Consider the following 18,896-nt stretch of genomic DNA (forward strand, 5'->3'; position numbering starts at 1 on the left):
CAAAACCCACAAAAGGAATGTCAGACCAGCATCCACAGATTTTACCAGTCCAGATGACCAACCTAGACAAATGCATCCACGAAGTGTCAGTGGAAAACTCTGCTTTTGAACTAATACTGGACCACCAATAGCAAGCACCACTACCCTCCTACACATTCTTACCTAAGAGTAAGGATCCAATGGGATTTACTTCTGGATTAACATGCATAGGCTTGGGCTGTAAAAGGTTTAATTTTGCAAATGAGGCCAGTGCAACAACTCTGGAAGGAGCCGGCCTCCTACTTGATTTATTATCATATAGTAGATTAAACTGTGGGGGCAAATATTCAATGTCAGCAGTGCTGCATACACAACACACCAGAAACAAGACTTGCTCAAACTCCTTCTTCAATACAACTTTTAAAAGGTTCAGGAACTCCATCCACATTTTCACTGTACAAACTCTGGACACAGGTCAGAGTTGGCAACATGTAGGCTGGTGCTGGAGTTAAATCTAATGAGTGCTGTAGTCTAAAACATTTAGAGGGCACTAGGTGATGAAGGCTGCTATAGAACTTCAAGAAGCGCAAGTACATTTATACAGTATTTTATTTCAGTTTATCTGTATGCTTAGTGCAGAGCAGATATTCAGTGCACTCAGTGAGAAGTATCATGGAACATCTTCTTTTCCCATGAGAAGGTGGGATCTGTCCAATAGAAATGATAGCCACTATTTGATAATACTGTCACCCACATGAAAATTTCAAGGTGATTAAACCTAAAGCAAGCGATTAATCACTGGTCTTAAGTACACCTATTTCTAAAGATAGTTATGGTATGCTATGCTATTCTATACTATTTGATGGAAGCCGAAGATTAACGTGGCTAAAGTTTAATAAATGAAAACCCTGCAATTCATTAGTAAGGCTCTGTTTACAAGGTTTACAAAGTTTGTTACCCTGAACCAGGAGCCCTGAAATCATTTCCACCTCTGATTTGTGAGCATGTCTGAAGGGTGAATCAGGGACTGAAGTGAGCTGAACAAATCCACAACCTGTCAGGGCTCCTGGATGGGTTCTTTTTCATACCCAGATAAGCAAACATGCAAACCACTGCAAAATTATCTCCAGAGTTGTGTGATAAATATACAGAGCCTGGTGAATGAAGCAATACATATATTTAGAATGGTGCTGGCTATGTAACTGGTGTAGTGGCTATGGCTGCAATCCTACCCAGGAATAAGTCCCATAGAACTTAATGGTGTTTAACTTCTGAGTAGATGTGGATAGGATCGAACTGTGAAGAACCTGAGATGGGAAGTTAGCTAGTTCAACTCTCATCTTAACCAGGAACTCAACAGGAAGCAAGCATTCTCCCCACTTAGGATTCCTAGCAACTGGCGTTCAGTGGCATTCTGCCTCCTGACAGTGGAGGTAGGAACCATGGAATTGCTTCTTTGTGTAAAAACAAGATTTCTATCTCAGTGTATGAACCAGGAGAAAATATTCAACTACAGTATTGTAAGCACAAATTAAATTGTCACATTAATGACTACCAAATCACATCATTTCAGAGTCGCACTTTCAGCGACAACCAAAGGGCTTCATTTAAAACCAGTGCTACCAATGGATTTCCAAAACACACCTAAGTTATCTTACAATGAAATGAATGGAACTTTAAAGTGGCTAACTTTGGTTAGGAGTGTTGTGCAATGTGTCCAATACCCCAAGTCCTTCAAAAACCAAACTTTGGCGCATTTAGTTGGGAAAACGGTAAAAGGGATCTCTTTCGCATACAGGAATTGACACCCTGAATTATTATGGCACCTTTGCCAGGTTAAATACGCAGCAGCACAAACGCATTCAAGAGTCTCCCTTTAATGGCAAAGGACACAATCTTACTGCCGCGCTTAGGACAAGGGCAATTGGAGCATCCACTCGGGTACCGTCAAACTCAGACTTTGCGTGGCTTGTCGGCGAGCCACTTTCTCAGTTTCTGGGCGCTGCTGCAGAGACCACCCGCGCCAAGCAGCCCACCGGTTGCTGCAGCGGGCGCCCCCCCCCCCCCGCCGCCTGCTTTTCGCGCGCGCGCCTCACCTCCGCCGCCTTTCTTCACCTCCTCTTCCTCTTCCTCCTCCTCCAGGGAGTTCATGCAGGGGAAGTAAACGGCGAGCGCCTCGAAGGAGGCGGAGAGGCTGCTCCGGCTCGGCGAGCGCAGCATGCTGCGCCCCGGCCCGCCCGCGCTCTGCCTCCCCATCCCGCCGCCGCAGGTGCTCCTCGGAGGCTCTGCGGGGCGGCACTCGGGCCAAGGCCGCAGGGGCTCCGCAAGGGCAAGCGGACCAGCGACCGCCTTTCCCGCCTTCTCTCGGCGCCCGGCGGCAGCCAAGGGGACGCCGGTTTGTGGAGAGCGGGCGGGGGCGGAGGGCGCAGCCTCCGTGGGCGGCGAGGCCAATCAGCAGCCAGCCCGCCGCCCTCTCCCTCGAATGGCTGCCCTGGCAGCCGCCGCTCAGGGCTGCCATCCCACCAGGCCTGGCAGGACTGCAAAGATTAGAAAGGTGGGGGGGGGGGGGTTGCCAAAAGCAGCGACATGTGCAATTCGCGTGCTTCGTCCCCAGATGGCTGTAATAAATATTGACTCCCCCCGGGGGATCGCAGCGGGTCTGAACAAGGGAGAACGATCACAGGCGGACAAAAACGAATCATGCAGCACAAGAAGGGAGGCAAACTTTTTGTTTCTCTTGCAGGCTCCGCTTGTTATTGGGTTAAATCAGGGGGTACCGTTTGGGGCTGGCCATGGTGCCCAAGCCAAAAACTAAATCTGCCAGGCGTCCCCCACCCCCACTTCACCGGCTGTTCCCAAAGAAAGGGCTGGTAAGGAGTGTGATGGCTTTGGGATGCTAAGAACTTTCAAGCTGCGCTCCCACATCAGCCTTTCGTGAGCTCCTTAAAGTAGCACCTTAAAGTAGAAGAGCTAGTGGGAAACATGCTGGATTGGGCATCACTGCAAGGACGCCCCTCTCCCCCACGTGCACCAGTGCCTAACACCTCCACTGACCTTTCCTGAGGGACAGTAGCTACTTGGGTGGTGCTGCCCAAAGGTGCTGAAGGGAAGGGGGCTTCAGGCAGTGCTGTCCAAACTTCCCCTGCCTGTCCTTTAAGGCTCCTAAGCATGGAAGGTTAGTAGGGTGTATGTGTGTGTGTTTTTATTGCTTAGCCTCTTATGATCTGCATATCCAGGTGTTCATCATATAGGTGCCAAACAAACCCCAGCCTCCGTGCCAATTTTAGAGATGTGGAGGTGGCATAGCATGCTGCACAACTGTTGGATGATCTCCATCTACCTATGCAAGCTACGTACCTGCTCCTTAAAAGCGAGTCTAGGTCTAGGGCACCACCCCATAACAGTGCCTCTGTCTTATCTGGATTGAGCCTCAGTTTGTTGGCTCTCATCCAGTCCACTACTGAGGCAAGACACTGGTCTAGCACATCCACTGCCATGCCTGGAGATGCAAAGGAGAAATAGAGCTGTGTGTCATCAGCATACTGCTGACAACACACTCCAAAACTCCAGATCACTTAGCAGCTTCATATAGAGTTTAAACAACATGGGGGATAGAACTGAGCCTTAAGGGACCCCACACTGAAGGCCCCATGGTGCCAAAAACTCCCCCCAAGCATCACCCGCCGAAGACAGCCATCCAAGTAGGACTGGAACCACTACAAAGCAGTGCCACCAACCCCCAACGCAGATAACCTCTCCAAGAGAGGTCAATGTTGTTGAAAGCCGCCAAGAGGTCAAGGAGGATTAACAGGGACACAAAAACACTCCCCAAGCATCACCCACCGAGATGACCATTCAAGTAGGACTGGAACCACTGCAAAGCCCACCCCCAACTCAGCCTGCCAAGGAAGAGACAGTGGTTAATGCTATTCAAAGACACTGAGAGGTCAAGGAAGATTAACAGGGACACATTGCCTCTGCCTCTTTCCCTTCAGAGGTCATCATATAAGACACTAGGGCAGTTTCTGTGCCAAAGCCAGGCCAAAACCCCAGCTGAAATGGCTCTAGAAAATCAGTCTCCTCCAAGAGCGCCTAGATCTGGTCAGTGACCAACTGCTCAAGAACCTTGCTCCTAAAAGTGAGGTTGGCAACTGGCTGGTAATTATTTAGGTTGGTAGACAATATAAAAGTACAAACAAATGGAACAATCCTGACCTATAAAAACACATACTGGGCTTATTCAAAGAACACTTAGTACCAACTAAATATACACCCTTTCCCCACCTCTTTCATTTGTTGTGAGAACAAAAGGTGCTAACATTTTTGTAAATGAAAACATTCATTTTTTTGGTAAATGAACTTTGTCTATTTTTACTTTTTTATCATCTCTTTTGGCTTTAAACAAAATCCAACATTCATTAGCATTTTCAACCTCCTTGTTCAGACTAAAAATCTCTGCAAAGTACATTGACTAATGTAAGTAGGTTATCTGACTAAAAACTTCTGCATTACACAGTATTAAGTGCAAACAAGGTTGTCTCATCACCTTTAGTTACTAGTTTCATTTTTTAATGTGGCATTCTTGAATTACAATACTCAATGTGCCCTACTTATGGGTGACATTCTATCCCCCCCCCCTCGTCACGAGCATGATTTGGGTACTTTATGCATCAAACAGTTTTCTGTACGTTTAAAGCATTTTCTTTCCTTCCAACAATTCTGTGCACTGCTGTTTGTTAAGGGTTGCTGAGAATGACTCTGTGTGAGCCTCTGGATCAGGTCCAACAGCTCATCTAGTCCAGCATTCTGTTCTCACTGTGGCCTACCAAATGCTTGTGGAAAGCAGGCAGGCAGGCAGGACATGAGTGCCATGGCACTTTGCTAACCTGTGATTCTCAGCAGTGGGTATTCAGAGACATAATGCCTCTGACATGAAAAAAATACTGCCTAAATTAAAAAATAGCTGACCACCTAGACTGATTGGTGAAGGTCAGGACAATCACCTATTTCCTGCACACAAAGTGATACCCTAATTAAAAGTGAGGGCAGAAAGTTTGCCAAAGCAGCTCAGCAGGCTGAAAGCACTCAGATTGATCCATCCACACTGTAAAAACTGTAAGAACAATAAATGGGGGGCGGGGGGCGGGAATCAGAAGCCATCAGAATAATACTAGAATTGAAGGCACATTATGGGTTGGTGATTGTGTCATGTGGCTTGTAAGTGAGTGAGACATCACAATACTGGGGAAATGTCTAGCATAAATAGAGCCAAGTCGCCGGCTTATGCCAAGTTTGTCAGATAATGGATCACCAGTTACCATAAGAGTTGACCATAAAGTTCCAGCCAACACATTTGGATGGAGAACAATAATCTTATCTAGGCAGATGCAAAAGTAAATATCAGAATGCATAACCCAAACACTTGTGTCTGTTGCTTATTCCCTTCAAGCTGTTTCAAGAACCAAAATAGGAGCCCCTGAGAAAGTTCAGTCAAGTCCTACATTTCAAAGGGTTCCACTAGGGTGCGTCAGGAGTTGATCACCCATATACAGGAATGTACTTTAGTGGCTCAATTACTATCTTATTCAAGATGATTTGGGTGGAAGATTTTTCTGCACTTAGCTAGTGCTTACATATACATATACTGATAGTTTTTCCAATAATTGATCCTACCAATGTATTGGTTTTGAACACCATGGGTACTCTAGAAGAGTTATTTGCTCTTCACCAAACACTCTCAGCTGCAGAGATTAGCATTAAATAACTGTCAGGCTTAGTTTTTTCTTTTTTTTTAAAGGACCTTTTCTAAAGAACTCTTATCTTAAAATTAACTGAGCCTGGAGTTTATGACTTTCAAGCTATTTGCGTGGTCTGGCTCCATTCCGGGAAAGAGCCTACAGTGCAAGTTATGAGACTCACTGGCAGTCAGTGGGGTGGATGACTAGGAAGAGAATATGCAAGGGAATATGCAATGGAAAGGCTTAGTTCCTGGAAGGCAGCCAGCCAATGGTTGTACATGATGAAGAGTTTGGATTTGATATCCCGCCTTATCACTACCCGAAGGAGTCTCAAAGCGGCTAACGTTCTCCTTTCCGTTCCTCCCCCACAACAAACACTCTGTGAGGTGAGTGGGGCTGAGAGACTTCAAAGAAGTGTGACTAGCCCAAGGTCACCCAGCAGCTACAAGTGGAGGAGCGGAGACGCAAACCCGGTTCACCAGATTACAAGCCTACTCTTAACCACTACACCACACTGGCTCTTATGATTTACTGAACCATCCTACACACAGAAAGCCAGCATTAGGCTGGTTCAAATTAAACTGGAACAAGAGACACCAGATTCAGAGCTAATTCAGGAGACCCAGAGAGGGGGAAACGCCAGCTGATTGGAAATAAGCAACCAAATTGCAGAGAGCCAGTGCCCACCTGTTGGCACGCAGGGAAGAGTTCCCTGGCACCTTCAGCGGATGTGTATGAACTGCAAGGTCACACTGAGATCAAAGAAAGTGGTGTGCAGGCGAATGCCCCCTCCCAAAAAACCCAGAAGCCTTCCTGCTAGCTGTAATAGGACAAGAAGTCACAAACAAAACAAAAAAATATTTCCCTATGCAACAGCAGTCGCAAGGATAACATATGCAAAAATTTGGAAAGAAAGGGCAATCCCGACAAGATCAGCAGCTCTTCAAACTAATAGAATTTATAGAATTAGTCAATATGATGGCTACAATAAGGAATACGGACAAGAAAATAATATGAAGTGAGTGGGTATTACTAGAAATGTATTTTTAAAAAGAGGAGAATAATGTTAAACATACAAGTGGGGATAGGTTTATGAACAGTAGAAAAGGGAGAAAGGATGTGTACAGAAAAAGGGGGGGATACAAACTGTGGCGATGCAGCAAAATTAAATGATTGGACATGACTAGAGATGTTGTAATAGATACTACTGTATTAGATGTTTAAAAGAGATGATAAGAAAAACTAAAATACCACAGAGAAAGAAATGAATGTATGTAATGGAAAAATGCAAAGAAAAAAAAAAAAAGAAACTGGTGTGCAGTGAACAGCCTAGGAATGTAAACAAATGGGATAGAGAGCCCACAATGTCCCCTAGCAATACTCCAGCAGCCAATCAGTACACACAGCATATCACATGTGCTGGGCATGCCCACGCCACCAATCACACAGCCACACTCAACAACAGCACAGTATGGCTACACACTGAGGTCCTTCCTCATGACTCCTTATCACAACCAAGTACACCACTTGGCGCGCACCACTATCAAACACATCTGAAATCTCATTTGCTACCTTCTTCACACCAGGGGCAGGGAGGTATGCACTCCCCCAAGAGGATGTCACAGGTGTTGCTGGCGTATAACATGCTACAGAATGTGGTGGTGGTGTGACAGCTGCCCTTGGACACCAAGTCAAGTGAGCAGGGGCTCCAGGGTGCGAGGAGATGGTCAGCTACCTCCTCACCATGGCTAGGAGCCACACAGGACAGCTGCCCACAGCTACATAGCCAGGGTGATATTTGGGCCATGAAGCATACTCCTTCTGTACCATGGAGCCATTAGATGCCCTCTAGCCATCCCCCAGCTAGATGGCAGCTCATCCTCCCTCCCCATTTGTGGGTCCGTCTCCCTTCCCCTTGCCCCAGGCCCTGTGGTGTGCAGTAGTGTTGGGCTGCTGCTTGGTTCCCCAGCTGGCGGATGGTTGAAGTGTGAGGTGTTGCTGTTTTCTTTCACTGCATGTCTCCTCCCTTGCCCCTGCTGGTACTGACTGTCCCACAGCAGGGGCTTCTGGGAGTTATAGTCAAGAGACCAGGGACCCTGCAGAGCAGCCCCAGTGGTGGGAATGCAGTCTCCCCTCCTGTTGCGACGCATGAATAAATGGGAGACAGAGCGGATGGTTGCAGACATTTGGTTTTTATTGAGCACTCTATGAATAGGGATCCCCTTCCTTCCAAGGAGTTTCATTCACAGGGCTGCCTCTCTGCATTACGGGGCCTCATGGTGGCTGCAGCATCCATTGACTCGTGGCCTGCAAACAAAGGAGGGGAGTGGTAACACGTAGGATAAACAGCCCCTTGGCACAGTGGCGAGAAGAAGGGGTGGGTGGGACCTGTGAGGGTGGGTCCCAAGTGCTACTGGCATGAGCTGAGAGTGGTTTTCCTCCTTCCCCCACCATGGGCATGGGTAGGGATGCATACCTTTGTTGGAGTCATGGAGCTTGCAGGTTGATTGGGGCTTCTTGTGTTGAGGTGAGGATGTGGCTCGACTGGCTGAATGGAGCAGGAGGGGTGGCTGCTGAGAGGTGCTGTCCCCTACCTGTCTGCTGGTGCAGCTCTCCCTCCTGGATCACATCCGCTGGTGGTGCAGTTGCTGCTGTTGCCTCCTCTGTAGCCGCGTGCCTAGTAAGGCAATGGAACAGCAAGGTGACAATGAGGGCTGGTGACTGTACATGCCTCCCCATGACTGGCGACCCCTTACCTCTTTCTGTGCATTCTTGGCGCCAGTGGTGCAAGCAATTCCCCCACCTCTAGAGGAAGCAGTGCTCATGGATGCTGCGGGGGCTATTTGTGAGAATGACACCATTGTTGGGGCATCCTCTGGGGATTTCTCCTCCCAGACTCACCTTGTTTTCGGTGTCCTTGGGTGAGTGTTGCTGCTGTTGACTGAGTGCAGCCTCCGCTGCCGCCGTGTTCCTGTTGGGGAGAAGGCCTTGTTTGCTCCCCATTTCTTGGGTGTGGTCTGTGGAAGGTGCCGAGATGCCGAGTGTTTGTGGAGTGTTTCCTGAGCGCAAAGTGCTTTTCACCAGGTGCAAAAGTGGGGAGCTCAAGAGACAGCAGCCCACACATGGGAGGCAAGAAGTAAAGTGAGCTGAGGTTGGAGCATGCTCACTTTACATCCTCCTGCTCCTGCTATGTGAAGTTGCACTGGATCCCGAGTGCTCTTTCAGATGAGTCTGATCTCAATATCCAAGGATTGGGCCCTCACCATTCCCCTCCCCCCCCCCGGTGTGGTTTCAGTTGCACTGTTTTTGCCAGCAGAACTTACGCCCAGCTGCCAGGTCACATGACCCAGCTGAACAGGCTTAGAGTCCAGTATAAATCCCCCTGACCCATTCCCCCCTCTCCCCAGAAAGCTGGAGAATATCTGAGGAAGGAAACACTGCCACGACAACGGAAAGAGAATATTGATTTGCTGCAGGCTTGTTTGAAATACAAAATGTGACCTATATGATCATTCAGGGTCGTTTCTATTATGAAGCTATCTGTAAGTGAGCATGCAAGCCTGCCATTTGTGACTTCTTGGTCCCTGAAAGAAAGTGTGTATGTGGAGTGTGAGACCTCCAGGTATAGGGCGGTATATAAATTCAATAAATAATAATAATAAATAATAAGTGTTGTAGGCATATTTGAGACCCCAAAGTGCAACCATGCCATACGTTCATGCACAAAAACATTTTTCGGTGATTTAAAACTGAGTCCATGTCATAATTTTTATGAGCAAACTTCTTGTATTTAATAGGCTACAATTTTCAAATTCCCATACAGCAGTCCCATTAAAATCTATTTCACTACTGCAAAGTGAAATGCTTGAGTATTACACAAAAAGTGGGGCATATATTTTAATACAGAATTGATTGTTCTCAGAATTGTGCTTCCCTTTATACGATCTACTTCAAATCTATTTTATCATGGATTTAATGTTCTTTCTTCATTTTCTTAAAAATATGATTCAGTAGCTAGCCTGGAGAATGACATTTGAACATTAAAGCCAATCATTCAAGGACAGAATATGTAACACAGTTTGTAAGCAAGTGGTGCTAACAGCCCCACTGCCCACTAGGTGTTTCAAATATGAACCTTAGCTTTGCAAATGTAAGTCAGTGAGACTTGCAGATACTTGATCAGGCATTCAATAGGGAATTACAAACAGAATAAAACAATATGGAGCTAATTACTGTTTAAACTACCATGTACTGAATGAAAATGTTATCATAATTTGATTCGCCTTCCTATCCAATATTATGCCTCATTTTTTCCCTTAGTGAAAACAGACAATGCCAAGCCATTTTGCCTGAAAGCCAACTGAAAAATACTCATCCCGTCAACCCATAATTTCCCTAGTCCAATTCTGCGTTGCTTTGAGAAACTGTAACACCACAAGACGCTAATAGGGTACGTACTCTGCTCCCTGTAAATTGCTTCTGACTGTTTTAATGTTTAGAGTCATACTGAAGGAGGGGATACAATATATGCTCTGGCTATCTTTCTTATTTTGCATACATATTTCAGAATTGTATGATGTTGCCTATGCCTTTAAGAAACTCAAGTTACATTTGTGACCACTAACAAATCTATAGAAAGGACATCTATAATCAATTGTGTTTTTGAGGATAGTTGAGGGGGGAGATATTTTGCTTGTTTTAACTATGTATTTTATGGTGATTTCATTAAGTGTACCCTAAATATTAATATTAGAACAGACTATTCATGCTTTTCTGTTCCTCCATCATCTCCAACCTTAAGGATTTCTTTTTTTAAAAAAGAGCTTTGAGAGGAAACAGTCTTCTTAGCCATTTTCCCTATGTTGTAAGATGTTCCATTACCCACCTATTTCTTTCTCAGCTTTGATGCATTCTGTTTGAAGAGAGCAAGTAGCACTTAACATAGTATGTATAATCCTTAATTTTTATTTTCTCCCATTAATTTTATAATTAATTTTAATCATAGCCAAACCTATGATTCATAGCCAGCATGCATATAGCTTAGTAGGGAGGAACAAATCATATATATTTCTGAAGCATCTTCAATTCTAATCTTATCACTCCCTCTGAATTCCTCAAGAACAGATATTACTAAGTTTGATTAGAGTTTGATGATACAAATTATGAAATATACATGATGTGAGGAAATAAATTAAAGTATACATAAATATGCACCACCTCACCTCTCAAAAAGACCCTAACTTTTTAAGTTGGCAAATGATGAGAGTCTGAAAACGGGGGGAAAGAAGCCAGTGAAGCCAGTTACACTACACTATCCTCAGTCATGACCTTTCATCTCTAGGCACCTCTGTAATGTAGGACTGAGAATGCTTTATTCACAGCTGAAGGTGGTATGTGTCACATATTTCTGAATTTCAACTTCATTTATCCTAAGATTTGAACCCCGCCTTCAATATGCAAGGTTCTCCAAATGGCTCACACTAAAATTATGCAAAGGAAAAATGAAACATCAGCAGAGCAAACAAAAACCAATGCAATTTGTGTTTTAAAAGAAGGCATAGGAAAAATAAAAAAGGTCCCTGCCTGGAGCCAAAAAGGCATTAGAGGCCTCCATTTCCATCTGTCTGACTTCTGAAACAGTTTCCATCTGTCTGAATTCTGAAGATTGAGGCACCAGGAAAAAGGCCTCTGATGAAGACTTAAACGAACAGGCAGGTATTTGTGGAAAGAGAAGGCCCTTGAGGTACCCAGGACTCAAACCATAAAGAGCTTTGAAGATAAGCACCAGCACTCTGAATTGTACTTAGAAACAGATCAGCAGCCAGAGAAGTAGCTTCACATGATGTGTTCCCTAGGGCTATTCCCAGTTTAGTAACCTACAAGCTATTTTCTGGACTAGCTGGTGTTTTGCAAGTGTCTCCAAGGACAGTCCTATGCCACAGTCAAGTCTGGAGCCATGGAAAACAGGAGGGATGACAGCAGCTACAGAAGACTTGGAAGTGCTATGCGGTATGGAACCCATTTGGACCTCAAAGGTCAAGGCTGGCTCTATCTGTACCACAGACTGTGAGCCTGAACCCTTTATGGGAAATGCAACCTTGTTCAGAATAAGCTGAACACCATCTTCCCAGGCAAATGAACCACCCATTCACAGTACCTCTGCTTTAATTACAGATCTCCACCTTCAAAGTGTTTTCTTTACCGGCTGGGAATGTCTTTATTAGACTTTGAGCTGAGAAGCAACAGCCAAGCCTTAGGTGTGAAGCAGACTAGTTCAGCCGGTAAGGGGTGTGTGTTGCTGAGCTTCTACTCTGCAACACTCTTGAAAGAATATGGAATAAGAATCCTGTTGACAGGGCTAGCCTGATAAACACTAAATGAACACAGTAATCTTTTATTTCAAGATGGTGCCTGCAGCCACATTCTCAGTGTGAGAAATTCATTGCACAATGTTTGTTGTTCATCATCAGCATTATTCAACCTGTCCTTTGTTTTGCCACAGCTATCATCTGGTGGTACTCAGTGTATGGACTGTAGTAATAGTGTTTTCACTGCTGGTACCTATGACCAGAAATGGATTCTTCTCCCCCTCCCTAGTTGTTTAGGAGCAATCCCTGTAGCAATATTTATATTTCAGTCACCAAACAAAATATCAGCCAGACAAAGCAACAGCCACTCCTGAACATACAGCCTGGTGGCATTTATCCATGCCATGATTAACACCTAGACTAGATTTCTACAATATGCTATATATGATGCTGCTTTTGAAGTCTATTTAGAAACTTCAACTGCTATAAAATACAGCAGTTTGCTTATTAATGAAAAGCAATCACATGAACCGTATCCTACCAATGTTAAAATATATCTGCTGGCTTCCTAGTACAAAATGTGGCCTGTATTCTCATTCATTATTTAAACATGGAAATTAATATCTTTTGACACCAGCCTTGTGCAGTTATATTCAATTAATTGTTAAGTGGTGATTTTATTTCAATTGTTGCTAGGAAGGGTGTAAGCTGCATCATTTTCATTCCAGATATATAGGGCTAGGATAAAACCTCTCTGAGGATGCATATAAGACGCTTTCTTTATCTCAGCTCCTTTCATTCCAACTTCACTTCTTCAAACCTGCAGTTTGTCAAAAACAATCTTTATGAGCTAATCTGCCCTAAAAAGGATTAGTAAAGAAAACATTTCAACATTCCCATGCAGTATACCCGGAGAGAGACATGATGGGATAATTAATTTCTAGTGACAGGGCATCAACCACACCACCTAATGAAGAACTCAGGCATACTACATAGTGGTAAGAACTAGAGAATTAAGACTCTTGCCACACACACACAAAAAACAAGGGCAAGCAAACTAGTTTTCTGTCCATCTTTACCAAAAGGTAACAGTAGACTCTAACCCAAACTTTGCCAACCTGGTGCCTGCCAGCCAGATATTTTGGACTATAATTCAAGTCCAAAATTGGAATTGGAATCCAAAACATGTTGTAATGTCTCTAGGGCTCTCTGGAGATACGTTTCTTAATGCTTAAGAGTCCATGGACATAAAGGTTCTGGACGATCATTCAGCTAAAGATTCAACTTAATGTTTGCTAGTTCCTGAGGAGAATCATAAACTAAAATTCCATATTTGAGCATGATGACAGTGCCATTTACAATTATTCCTGCATAAAAGGCTGCCAAAAGATCTAGCAGAGACAAGGACGGTGATCAAGGATCCAATAAATTAACCTGCAAAAATAACTGAGCAGACTTCTCAATCCTCCCACTGTGGATATTCAAAACAAACTGGTTAAAAACTAAAAATCGGTACCTCAGCTGTATTCTTATGTTTAGGAAACTGGTAGAAAATTAACTCTGTGTTATAAACAAACAAATCATATGATGTGATTACAAAACTACTTTTTGTAAATGACTTTTATCAAACGGAAGGGCATAGTCACATGCAATATGCCCTCCCCTCTTCCACTAAATGTATTAATCCATATAACATTACTCTCTTTTCAGCGAACATTACCCTCTTTTCTTATGCAGTACATGTGCTTCTCCTAATTGTAATAATTTTATTATCTAAGTTTCCCTCTCAACCACTCAGTGCTCAGAAGAGCTCTGCTTAGTCACTGCAACTGGTTACCAGGGAGGTTCTGTTCTGTATCTGCTGCTGGCATGGACTAAAGCAAGATGAAAAACAACTTGCTAAGAGATGCGTATCATTCCAGAAATTCTCACAGGCTCAAAGGGGGGGGGGGATCAAATGAACCATAATAATATGTGCTACATTTTATTTGCAACAAAGCAATCTTGACCCTGGAGCCCAGTGAGTGACCAGGACACTTGAGTCAGATACAGCAGCACCATCAGTTGAGGGGCTGAAACAGGTTTCTGGGTCTGAGCCAGATGATAGTGATCAGGGGTTCACTGAATCAGGTAGTAATCATGGGTCCACTGATAGGCAGGAGCCCACTGAACCAAATCCCCCAGCACATCAGAGGGACTTTCCCCTAGTTCTGAGTGTTTTTCACACCACCTTGCCAGTGCAATACCAGGAGGAGATTAGGAGAAGGGTGGTCAGCAGCTCAAAAGGCCACAGTTCACCTCCATCCCTCAATGAAAGTTGCTCACTAGGAGCTCTCCATGGTGCTGTGACAGCTGCTCTCATTTGCCCTCCTTGCGGGGGGGGGGGGAGGGGGGCGTGAACAAATAGGAACAAAGGAAAGCTAGAGAAGGGTAACAAACAGCATGCAACTTTTCTAGAAATAACTGTGCCATACTCTACAACATTTGACAAGTGAAAATAGGAGCATCCATGTAATACTTCATACTAAGAATTATCGCTCAGTATTGCTGAAGACTTCACTGCACCCACTTTATGCTGTATTCCTTTACAATAACCAACAGATCAAAGGTTTTTGATCATGTATCCGGACATGAGAATAAAAAGATACCTTGGTTCTCGAACAGAATGCGTTCCGGGAGTCTGTTCAACTTCCAGAACCATTCAAAAACCAAGGCGCAGCTTCCGATTGGCTGCAGGAGCGTCCTGCAGCCAAACAGAAGCCATAGAAGCTGCACCGGACGTTTGGCTTACAAAAATCATTCAAAAAATGGAACACTCCAGTTTTCAATTGTTTGGGAGCCGAAACATACAAGTTCCAAGGCGTTCGGCAACCAAGGTACGACTGTATACTTCTCACCTGTCTCAGGTTTTATAGTCACAGTGCATTTTCAACAACTAGCCATTATACAGAATCAGATGCAAATAATCTAACTAATACAGAATTCCAACCAAGATAAAATGATTATAGTTTACAGATATTATGACTTGGGTAGGATAAGCACATCCACAAAAGGTAACAATCAGTCTCCTATAACCCCCTATATTCTTAGCTGTGGAAAGCTGCTGGATTTGCCTTGAAGTGGCCAGAACTCCTTTTTGCAAATTCCACCTGATGATAAGGCCATGACCATTCTGGTCCAAGTCAGTGTGACCACCACCCTTCCAAGGATTAAGGGTATATTGTTGAACTATACTCTCTGTGGGGGCTGCCACTGATAATTTATTAGGAGCTTAATCTGCATTCTGTTGTTGAAGGGTCTTAGTGAGCAGATAGTGCCAGAGGATCTCCAGGTTACCAGGGCATTACCAAGACATACTGATTTGTTGCTGCTGATTTTGTCATTAAAAGTGCTAAACAGTTTGGGCACTACATATATTAGAACAGCCTTTTCCTCTTTATATTTCACTACATAAGGAAGTACTGCACAGCCTTTTCCAAGAGAATGCTATATTAACGAAATCATCTGTGCGCAAAATCCATATCACATGTTCAAAGAGAGATGCTATTTATTGCTGGTGCAAAATTACATAATTCCTTTCCCTCAAACTATGAACACCTTTTTTAGACCTAACTCAAAGGCTATTATTTAAGTAGTTTAATTCCTGCTCTTGAAAGTATATGGGGGTGAATTTAATTATATTAGTAGAATGCTGGGTTACAATATGATTTGATTTATTGTCTTCTCTGCATTTTTATTTTTGTGCTGTAAGCCATCATGGGCTGTCAGGAAGGTGAGGCCTAAGAATAAAGTATATTAAATAAAATTAAGCTGCAGTCTTTGAGTTGGAGCTGGATGTTCGAGGCAATGTGAAGGAGGTGAACACATTCCAAATCAGATCAATCTTTCAAGGGACACAGACTTCTTTACAAGGAAGAATATTTAATAGGTCTTTTCAGTGCCAGCAGCCAGAAGGAATATGATGGAGTAAAGAAATACAACTGACATCAGGAAAGCAAACACTCCCTGTCCAAATACACAAACCAGAAAGATTTTTTTGTTCAAGCACAAGGACTACTATCAACAAAAATGTCAAGCTTCGTAATAGTTTCACTTGAGTATCAAAGAACTTTACAAAGTGTACTATGTTAATGAGATAAATTATTTCAGTTACTGAACAGGAATCTGGAATAAACACTAAGCAATTTTCTCTGAGATGTAAAATTTCCAGAAATTTAATGCCATTGATTAACAAAGGTTAAAATTCAGGTAGAGGGGTGTGTGTGTGTTGGGGGTTGGGATTGAAACATGTGCCATTGGCTCAGATGGGAGCAGTACTTTATAACCTGCCCCCTTCATGCCCCCCAAATAATGCAAAAACTGGCTTACCGATGCTCACTTGTTTACTGTAACTTTTATAAGTATCAGGGTGCATACACATCAAGCAATAAAACTTTTTGAAATGTCTAACTCAAGAGGGTTTCCTCACCAAGCTAGGGAGGAAGAACCTGGAATCTGCCTCTACCCACTGCCGTGAGAGATGCTGTGAAGTCCTAGCCTGGCTGGGGAATTTGGAACTTAGGATCTACAAGAATGCCCACATATTGCTTGGGCAGGCCTTTCAGCAACCGACTACCTGTTAGATCCCATTAACCTCCTCCTGTGCTTTGCCATAGGGACGTGGGTGGCGCTGTGGGTTAAACCACAGAGCCTAGGACTTGCTGATCAGAAGGTCGGCGGTTCGAATCCCCGCAACGGGGTGAGCGCCCGTTGCTCGGTCCCTGCTCCTGCCAACCTAGCAGTTCGAAAGCACGTCAAAGTGCAAGTAAATAGGTACCACTCCGGCGGGAAGGTAAATGGCATTTCCGTGCGCTGCCCTGGTTCGCCAGAAATGGCTTAGTCAGGCTGGCCACATGACCCGGAAGCTGTACGCCGGCTCCCTCAGCCAATAAAGCGAGATGAGCGCCACAACCCCAGAGTCGGTCACGACTGGACCTAATGATCAGGGGTCCCTTTACCTTTACCTGTGCTTTGCCACAGTTCTCACAAGGGTAGAGAACACCCTTTAATTTGGTCCAAAGTACCAATCTTATCCTGAGGACACTGGTCTTATGAAGTTCACTGCAGGACTTCTGCCACAGCGCCTCCTCTCTTTCTTCTCCTAAGCCTCCTTTCGTTCTTGCTAGTCTTCTTCCTCTTCATTCTTCCTCCTGCTTTGTCTCCTCCTTTCTCCTCTCTGCTCACTTCTTCTATCGATTGTCTCTATTCATTTCAAATATGGTTTCTGTCTGCTGTACCAACCACTATCTAGGCACCCATCTGCTCCTTATCTTGTGGCTGAATATCTCATAAATTTGCAAGCTCCTGGTTCTCATGTACAAAAGCACTGTGGCTCGGGGAGCAGACAGATCCACCAAGTCCTGTTGCTGCCCAGCAATATGCAATACTTACTTTCTTACTCATTAAACCTAAATTTACTTTAGAAACATGAAATATCACTTAGTTCAGCACTTAAAATTGTACATATTTATCACACCTAAAAGTATAAATGCCTTTCTTTTATTACAACAATAACTGCAAATATACTAAATGTTTAGAGACGAATTTGCAAGCTGCTACACTATGAAATGCTTAAGTATGTGACAGTTTTTGCCACTTAGGAAAATAGGGGAGTGAACCTCAATAAATGTTGAAAATAGAAGCCATCAACAGTGTAAGAAGAAAATGGATTAGAAAAAGTACGTAGATTGTAGTATTATCATGCACAAATAGAAGACATCCAGAAAGTTCAGGAAATAAATACCTCTATAATGTAATTAAGTAGCAACAATACATTTGGTTATATTTTGTAATATTATATTCAAATGTATTTTATCATTTTAAATAGAAAATGCCATAGCATTTCAGATCATTGTCACTAATTTATTGGAATTATACCCTTCTGTATCCCACTAAATAATATATTGTTGAAAATAGTACCATAACTCATATTTATCTAAATACAATCACCATCTGAAAGATCCATAGCTTCCTATTCTGAACGTTCGCTTTGAGCTTCATTCAGAAAATGGAAGACTTGCATTAACTTTTTGACTCTTTGTTCCTTGGTTTTGTGTGAGCATTCACAAATATTCATCAGTATATTTCACTTGATGTGGAAGCTAAAGTAATCTGAGGCCAGTAAAAAGCAAGAGCATGTTGTATGAAGGCACTGCCACCATGTTGGAGGAAAAATAACTTGGCAGACTACAAAGCTCCAATTTTGGGACCAAATAGGTTCCGTATTCTGCAACATTTGAAAGTGCATATGTTTTCGACATTTGCAAGTGTTGCTTTGTCAGCAACCTAATCAAGGGTACTAGTAATGATACCATCACTATCTAACAACTATAGAATGCACATAAATGCATTACTGTACTTCTCCATTACTGCATCTATATATAATGGGTGAGATCCAATCTTACACTAGAGAACTTGATGAGACTTCCCTTCCCCACACTTTGCAGCCCCCCTGCCATAGCCTGCTAATTTGCTGCAAAGGAGTCTGAGGCCTTAGAAACAGATGTAGGGTGGGATGGGTGTGAGCCTGTAGGTGGGAGGAGATGAAGGGGAGATCTCATTTGCATAGGTAGAAGCCTGTTGTGCAAGTGGTGACCATCTGGTGTCACCCAGTGCAGATAATCAACACTGTGCAAGTGGACTTCCACTCGGGGCAATAGGACTTCTCCTTCCTCTTCTCCTCCCCCACCCACCTGTTAACGTGGCCCATGAAAATTGGGGGTGGTTAGGATTGGGCTGGCCAACCAGATCAATTTCCCCGACCAAATCCATAATGAGGTGTGTCAGCAACACTGGAAAAAACCCCTCTGATTTCCAGATGTAACATACAGTC

At 43.8% G+C, this 18,896-nt stretch overlaps 1 protein-coding gene across 25 annotated transcripts in view; it reads right to left on the reverse strand.

Moving 5' to 3' along the window:
* The window catches only part of RIMS2 (regulating synaptic membrane exocytosis 2), a 370,897-nt gene that overhangs the window by 15,008 nt on the left and 336,993 nt on the right, over positions 1–18,896 (reverse strand). The window contains exon 1 of one of the 25 annotated variants that reach the window (XM_081873929.1): positions 2,076–2,243. The exons of the other annotated variants lie outside the window; for them this stretch is intronic. Within the exon in view, the coding sequence (XP_081730055.1) occupies positions 2,076–2,235 (160 nt within the window). The 5' untranslated portion in view covers positions 2,236–2,243. Of the gene's footprint in view, positions 1–2,075; positions 2,244–18,896 lie in introns of those variants that run through there. 25 annotated transcript variants of the gene reach the window in all.

Source organism: Podarcis erhardii (genome assembly GCF_964252035.2).
Source record: "Podarcis erhardii genome assembly, chromosome: 8".
Lineage (NCBI taxonomy): Eukaryota > Metazoa > Chordata > Lepidosauria > Squamata > Lacertidae > Podarcis > Podarcis erhardii.